The 8,687-nt window shown below is 35.2% G+C and overlaps 1 protein-coding gene across 6 annotated transcripts in view; it reads right to left on the bottom strand.

Annotated features, from left to right (window-relative positions):
• Positions 1-284: 284 nt before the first annotated feature.
• LOC308609699 (gamma-taxilin-like) overlaps positions 285-8,687 on the bottom strand; it is a 53,431-nt gene continuing 45,028 nt past the window's right edge. For 3 of the 6 annotated variants that reach the window (XM_081223411.1, XM_081223415.1, XM_081223414.1), the window contains 4 exons: positions 7,375-7,449; positions 5,275-5,367; positions 3,207-3,302; positions 285-2,248 (listed from right to left, as the gene is read on the bottom strand). In XM_081223411.1, coding sequence (XP_081079537.1) covers positions 1,928-2,248; positions 3,207-3,302; positions 5,275-5,367; positions 7,375-7,449 — 585 coding nt within the window. In that variant the 3' untranslated portion in view covers positions 285-1,927. Of the gene's footprint in view, positions 2,249-3,206; positions 3,303-4,016; positions 4,390-5,274; positions 5,368-7,374; positions 7,450-8,687 lie in introns of those variants that run through there. The other 3 variants (XM_081223413.1, XM_081223412.1, XM_081223416.1) reach the window with 3 other exon arrangements.

Below are 8,687 nucleotides of genomic sequence, written 5' to 3'. Positions count from 1 at the left end.
CCAGTCAGTCAGGGGGTGGTCTCCTTTACCCCACACGCCACCCACTTATTTAAGTGGTACAGTAATTACCTGTTCCCAAGGCCTGAGAAATCAGCCATTCACAGTTACCTTTACAGTTTATTGTCATATGAAGTCACATTAAGTGAAAAGAATACACAGAGACAGTTAAATTAGTCATTACATATTTACTGAACCTTTAACAGATTAGATGAAATAAAATTCACATTTATGAAAAATCTACAAAATGTCTCTGAAATGCAAAATAAAACTGTCTCATTAATTTTTTATCTTCAGGAAAAATGTAAGCTGTAAAAATAAAGCAGTGTTTTTAGCACTCTTTTCAGTTTTTCATTTACAGTATGAAAGAGGTAGGTAATTCTGCAACACCTGAGAAATGTATGGTGATAGCCAACTGTAAGAAGATAGTTTCAAAAGTAACAAAAAAAATTGGTCTCGTAACCACAAAATGTCTTCCTACACATCTCAAAATAAAATGGTCATTTATTCTACACCCACATTTTTTCTATACCTTGGTATCCACTGCCACTATAGATTTTACAACTCTAGAAGATTGTATATCTCTATATTATTTCACACAATTATCTAATACACCTAGCTACACCCAAAACAGTAGACTTAAATGGTGTCAACCACATTGCTTTCAGCCCAAGATTTACTTTCCACAGAAAACAAGTGCCACAAAGAAGTGTGGTGGGCCACACAACTACCTTAACATTAAATGTCAGGATCTTACATGCAGCAGGGTTCTGGTGAAATATGATCAATCACATTAGTTTTAAGGTAAATTCTTACTTCTAACATACATGTTTATTTCCTCTCATAGAAGTGAGTCCAATATTTAACTCAGTAACTACAGGAGATATTTATAAAAATTTGTTAAAGAACTTTATCTGCTTTTGTTAATTTTGGCAGGGTAGTTAGTCAATTTTCACGTACGTCGTTTTGCTTTCATGTACTGTGTGGACCCTTGATCATCAAGGTCAGTGATGGAACTTTGTAAGTATCTCATATTCGGGGCTCTCTTTCCCATTATATAATTAAATTTTGAATCCATTTTAGATCATAAATGCGACAGGAACACATAAATAAGATTATTCAGCTGTTAAACATCAAACTAACAAAGTTAAAGAACAAAATTCAAACTTCAGAAAAGTTCCCCATTTTAAATGCAAAGATCTAAATACTAATTTTTTTCTTCAATCATCTGTTCCAACCTGTAACTAAAGGAATACAAATATTTTAAATTCACATTCACATTCAACCTGTCTGTCCAACAACTTGCCTTCTCTACAAATGACATCTTCATTTACATATTGCCACAACTTTGAAGGAGTCAAAACTTACAGTTATCTCAGTTTGCCAAGCGATAAAAATATTATAAAAAACTAATCTGAATCAAATATGCTGTGTTTTTTCATATCACATACTGCACTTTTATTTCTACCTGGCATTTAAATGAGCTACTAGACAAAAGTAATCATCTTTATATTTTCTCTCTTTTATATTAATGAACTAGAGTTTAAATTAGTATTAGTTTTTACAAAGAGGAACCATTATCAGACAAGTCTCAATTTAATTCTGATAAATATATGCAAGAGGCAGGGAGGAGGCAATGAGCAGATGAACTGATACATTCAAAGGACAAGGCGATGAACACATAACAGTCCAATGAAGGAAAAATAAGGCAGATGTGTATAATACAGCTGTGGAAAAATGTATACATTAAAACAATGCCCGACTGCTAAGCAGCCTCCTGTACCACGTAGTCCAACAGCTAAGAAAATACAGATACGGTAGAAAAAGTAAGAAATTTTTCATCACAAAAGGAAGAGGAACTACTATAGAAAAGTTATATGCAAAATATATCTCTCATTACAGTGATCACACTTCATCTTAGTCAACTGAATCAATGCCCAGAAGAGATCACGTGGAGAGGATCTTTTAAACTGCATTTTGTTTCATTTGTTCCTTTGGGCTTAGCTTTCAGGTTGCCTCCTGGAGCTCTTTTAGAGGAGGTGTTCAGCTCTTTCTTAGAATCAAGAGCAGTGCAGGGCTGTATCATAGGTGTTGCTGAATCTACATCTGCTGCTTTTACAGAGGCCTGCTCTTTCAGGATTTCCACCTTCTCACTGAGCTCATTTCTTTCCATCTGAAGAGCTCTGTACAGCTTCTCTAATCGTTCCAGTTTTATTTGAAAGGGCTTGTACTCTTTATCACGGACAGTTTTCTGGGGAAAAAAAGAAAATTTATGGAACCTTTGTATTTGGAAACACAAGTTAGGTTATTATGTACAAAACTAAGTAATCTGAGCCAATCTGTAAACTACTTTTTATCATTTCTTGAACACCACTATATAATAATATTTTAAATAGTTATAACTATTCGGGAGCAATGCAAAAATTAAATTCTCTTGTATTTCTTGAAAGCAAGCAAAATCCACTTCTTGACTTAATAAGTACTAAGTAGACTTAATAAAGTATTATGGAAATTCAGGATCTTAATTTAAAATGCTATAAGTAAGATGAAAGTTCTTATTTCTATATCAAGTTTTCTTTCCTTCCACCATTTTTGAGCTCCAATATTTTCTCTTGTGAAATATTATAAACTACTCTTATCAAGTATATTAAAGTGAGAAAATTACTAACTGCAAATGAAATACATTTCACCTTTATTTACAGCAAACCAGACAAACAGTACAGTGTCGCCTTTTGTAAAATAATAAGTCAAGGTAGAAAAGCAGCTGAGTTTGTGCTCTCTCCATAAAAAATATGAAGAAAGTTGTGTTTTCTGAAGAGCAGAGTCTCTCAGGTTGCAGCCTTCCAACCAGAGCATCAGTATTACCATAATACTTGTAAGAAATGCAAATTCTTGGACTACACCAGATATCTAACTAATTAACTGTGGGGGAGCAGCACACCAGGTTTAACAAGTTTATTCTGCAAAAGTTCAAGTTTGCTGTGGAACAAAGCCAAACCTAGATACTTTATAGCTGTCGACACCACAAACATGAGCTAACTGATTAAGAAAAAAAGTTTAAATGCCTCTCTCACAACAACCTAAATCACTGCATTAAAGAGAACATATAATCAAACCTACAGTTACTTAGCAAACCTTCGTAAGTTCTAGCCTGCATTAATACTGAAATAAATGAGCATTTTCTATTCAGTCATGTAAAATCTTCTCACCTCTTCAGCCATTTGCAGAAGTACTTTACTATTATTTTCCCATTTGGTACGCCATATTATCATTTCTTTTTCCAGTTTTTTAATTTTCTTTGTCATCTGTGAACCAACACAATTGCAAATTTAAATTCTAAACTGCCTGACCCACCATAAGAACATTTTATAATGTTCTTCTAATCCCTCAACACTCACTGTACTTGTCTCACATCGCTGATAGCTATTTATATCTTTATAAAAGTGGCTGTGATGGTCTGTTACGAGCAGAGCTAACAGAAGTTCCTATGGTAGAGCAGTAGGAACCAAAGTTGAGAGCTGCATATTGTGAGAAAAACATATTTGATCTCCTCAGTTTCAGAGGAAGCAGCAGCACGTGGGAACTGCAGATACCACATTCTGAACTCTCAATTACGGCTGGAGTGCAATTCATTCCAGCTGGAGATAGCAAGAGATGAGAACTCCTTCTCCCCAAGTTGTATGAAAAAAGTGTCCATGTTCTTGAGTAACTCATCAGATTCTTGGAAGGATAGAGATTCACAGCCCCCAAACAGATTTAAGAATCATAACACATATTAGTATCAGAACTAGAGGCAGGATAACAAGTGATCAGGAAAAAAGAAACTTTAATTATTAAATCCTTAGCTTTGATCATCCTCACGACTCACAAGACAGTTTTATTTCAGACTGTGCTAAAGATAAAATGATTCAAAAAATGACATCCCATGCTACAACATCTCAGTTTTCAGAAATTCAGAATAAGATTCAGGTATGCTGGTCTATCACCCTTGTTTCTAATAATACTTTATTGTTGGTCTGCACATTAGGTCTTTTCTAGGTAGAGATATTGAGTCAGGCACTGTTGAGGGAAACAAGGATAAGACAGAGTCAATGCTGTGTGCCACAGTATTTTAATTACCCACAAAATACCACCATGCAGAGTGAGACAAAGACTATGTGGCTTGAGTGCTGATCTGTAGTAACCTCTACAGCCACTAGCAGAGAGGAATGTGTTCCAGTCCAAAGGATTCTCCAGCAGGATACCGAATTTCGGAGTCCCCGTCTTAAACTGTCCTTCATCAAAAGCATACATGTGTTGGAGTCCAGTTAACACTTCCACTGTGTCCCTCAACCAAAGCCTCAACTGAAAGGACTGTCACTGAATTCTCCACATTACTGGGTCTAAAAACACCTGAAGGTGGTAAACAGAGCACTTAACATGGCCAAGCACTGTTTGAAATACAGCAGATTCATTTATTACTTTCATTTTTAAGAATAAAGGAACAAAAAGGAATAGAAAGGTTAAACAGCTGGTCCATGGTCTACAATAAATGACAACAATTATTGATCCAAGAAATTTGACTGCCAGGCATGTGCTCTAAACCACTATGTTTGTTAAGATTTAATAATAATCATGACTAATACCTATTGAATGCTTACAAAATTCCAGGCCCTACTGTTACTTATCCTCCATTGACCACCTTTTTTAAAAAGTCACAATTTTAAGGGGAAATGCCAAGCTAAATAGCTTGCCCCAAGGAATTCACACAACGCAAATAACAGATCTCAGTTCCAGCATCCATGCTCCAAACCAAGGTGCTCCCTGCTTATTTTGAGAGAGGCAGGTAACTATACACTTTAAAATTGTCCTTTAGCCCATATTCTGAACTAGAATGACCCAAAACATTTTTGTACACCAAATTTTAACTATTTTATAAATTTTATAAAGATGTCCCTCTATATTATACGTACAGAGATCAAATTTAAAAGACTAAAAACATTTTAGGCAAATCATCTATCAATGTTTTATGAAAGAACTGGGAGTGATCATCTGAAGTGATTCTTTTAAAAATCTACTCCTAACAACAATTTGCCTTTAGTACAAAAATTTAATTTTAAGAGTATCAAGATCATTAGCAACTTGGGGTAATTTCAGGGCAAAATTTCTAAATAAGCCAGCAGAGGATAAGAAAAGATAAAGTTAAGATCAGGGTCAAACTCCATCCAAGTAGTAATTATGCTTAAAATAACCTCTTATAAATTTAGTACTGATATTCTACTAAAAATATGTAAATACCTTTTCCATTTCCTGCCTGAAGGTTGTAAACAGTTCATTGCTTTTTGCCATGGTAGTCTGGAATTCTTCAAACTTATCCATATAAACAGAAAGCTATAGAAAAAAGTATCAAATATTCTGAGTTCCAGATAAGTGACATAAAATCCCAAAGATTATCAAAATAACATAATGTGGCGAAACATTAGTTACTCGTTATAAGTGATAAAAAATGAGGGCAAATGCATAATCTTTGAGCAGACATAAATGGCTAAAATTCTTATTTTCAGTCTCACTGAAGTGCACTGAGACTTACGAAATTTTGTTGGTCTAATGTAACTGTACATGTTTAAAATGTACATTTACTAGCTCCATTTCATCAATATAAACTACAGTGGTATAACTACACATTTCATATAATTACAATGCTTTATGCACTACCCTTCTCCTTACATTTGTAGAACTGTTCTTAGAAAAAGATCATTCTTTCAGAGTACAACCTGCATAATTATTAGCTTGATATCAAGGCTATGTCATTCCGTACCTAAGCAGGAAAATATAACAGAAGTCAAAGAATAGTTTGGCTGAAGGAAAAAGAATTTAGTGGGAGTATGGTTGAGAAAAAGATCTTCGAAAAGAGGTAGAAACAACAATTTTTATTTTAACCCCTACCCTCAAGGAATTTTTATTCTAGCTGGGAAAATAATGCTAACTGACAAGACTAAAGAGAATACAGAATGCAGAGTCACCTTTTCCTCCTCCACAGAAAATGAGTTCAGTTGGGGAGGGGAGTGCTACTGTAATATAACTGTATTATCTTCAAGATGAGGAAACAGAGGTCCAGAAAATAAAGTGGTTTGCCAAAGAGAAGTAGAAAAGAATAAAAGACGGAGGACAAAAAAAGTGGCTTTTCCACTTTCATTAGTGCTATATTAGGAATATTAAATAGATCCATGTGAATAGTATGGGGAGGGAGTAGGATATGATGCAATGACACTTAAGGGAGATAAGAAGTTATGGCAGTTTTACCATGGTCCATTTTTATTGAAAATGGAACATCCAAGTATACTGTTCTACCTGAGAGTTCAATGCTGGCCAATACTGGGTAGTTAGTAAGTGGTAACTACCACACACTTCAACTTATTGTGCCTAGATTACAAAACAGTGGTCAAGACACGCACACCAGTAAGACTACGAAATCATCAATGAAAGCTGGAAACTGACATAATAAGAGCATACAATGAGACTAATACTTGGGAAGGGCAGCCACATTTAGGGAGCAGGTGGCAGTAAAGAAAACTAATGATTAGATAGAAAAAGTCAAAGTGACATGTCCCTAACAACAGAAATTGCACTGATAACATCACAACAGAATCAGAGCTGGCCTGTGAGCTTGGTAAATAGGTCCTCTTGGTGTCTTATCCTGGAGAAATTATCAATGACTCCCACATTAAAGACCATCTCCCAAAGCAAATACAGACTTTATTATACATTCTCCACATCAATGCAGACTTTTTTATACTCTCCACATCAATTCTCTTCTCCATTTATATGAATCACTGAGTATACAGGGATAATAAAGAAGGTAGATAAACTGGAAAAACTTTCTGAGATGAGAAGCACAATCCTTCCAATATCTTTTCTTTAAAGGATGCAGCATCTGCTCCCGTTATTCCACACAAGGCAACCAAATTAGAAACTGGAAAGGACAACACAAGAGGGCTGAACTGAAAACCAGGGAGAACCCCAATTCTTTTAAAAAGAACAAACATGCAACCTTACCTAGAAGTGGACCTAACACTACACATACAACAAAATATGTACTTTCTGCCTGTTTTACTTTCCTCGTATGAGAAACTCAAAAGATACTGGAGAACTATCCAGGATAGCATTGATAGAACGGGAACACTGAAAACAGTCTGAGCAGACATACCAATTTGCCTGGAATTGAGGTTGGGATACAGGACTTCCAGAGAAAATTCCTAGTCAAAGCATGATAAGTTAGTCACCCGAAGTGAAGAGGAAAACTTCAGGAGGCCAAAAGATCTATTATTCAGTTCAGTTCTGGTGCTGGCTGGGAACGTGGAGACTCACAAATTCTGCTAACCTCTACTGTCAAGTTACCTGCTGTTTTAACTGTACTTCTTGCTGTTTCATTTCTTCAAACTTGTGCCTCGATTCTGTTGCTTCTTTTAATAGCTAGAAAACAGAAACATTCTGGCAAAATACTAACAGTGATTACACATTTGACTAAAATGTCAGATGACCGAACACTAAGCCTCTCCTTTCATTATTTTAACAAGAATCATGGGTCAATCAGTGAAACATCCTATTACATCAATTGCCAATTATCCCTATCTTTAATCTGTTAAACCCTTGTTAATATTTAGGAATACAGAAATAATCTTTAAACCACTTACAGAGAAAACGTACCTGAGAGGCATAGTAAGGTTTATAAAACTAAGGGTTAAATTGTTCTGTTATAGGTGAAAATAATCAGATGTCTACACTTCAAAGCAGAAAATAGATGAGGAATCTTGATCTTATCTGGGTGGTTGAGAAAGCTCATCTACTTCATGAGAGGCAAGGTGAGGCAGGTACAAAGTATGTGTAGCAAAGCAATGAAGACAAACTGGGTTTCTAATTATCTTTCTAAATGTGGGGCAGATGAGTATCTAGTTAATACACCCGGGATTTTAAGAAAATGGTACAGTCAATTTTCATGGTAGGCAGCTGTGAAATTCAATCCTTGAACTTCTGAAATAATGTTACATACAGTGTAAATAGGCCTTAAAATATCCTCAAATCAACCAGAGAGTATACTCACGTAAATGTATGTATGTACATGTGTTATGTATGTACACACACACACACATTCACTTACACTCATGTCTGCAAGCAGTTCATACTCCACATTGAAAACAGCAACTGTATCTTCACTGTCTATGGCTTTGTACTGAAGGTCCATGTTGTAAAAAATGTATGTCTCTAAACCCTAGACTCACACTAAGGGTGAGTTCTTTACATCATGAGGGACACACAGGAATACTACTCATGGTATATGTATACTGTACCATGTTTACCTCAGGGCCTAGGCTACTTGAATGAAATGCTGGATGGAATAGTCCACATTACTATAATAATTTCTCACTTTATTAATTTAAGCATAGATGATTTAATTTATGTATGATAAATATGAGATTTCACTATTCACAATTATTCACAAGCAAAATAATCTGAGCAGACTCAATACTGTATGATTAGGAAATAGAAAATTCTGTTAAATTTCATCAGAAAGTTATACCAGAGTAATTAAACAAGCAGTTTACCTGTCTTAAACTTTTAGAAAAAATGTAACAGAGAGTGTAGGAGACCCATTTTTAGTAAACTTGGTGTGAAATTTAATTGCCCCTCGATCTCAAGGCCTAACTTGCCAA

This window comes from Mesoplodon bidens (genome assembly GCF_964165515.1).
Source record: "Mesoplodon bidens genome assembly, chromosome: Y".
In the NCBI taxonomy this organism is placed as follows: Eukaryota; Metazoa; Chordata; class Mammalia; order Artiodactyla; family Ziphiidae; genus Mesoplodon; species Mesoplodon bidens.
This window is presented reverse-complemented; position numbering and strand designations above follow the sequence as displayed.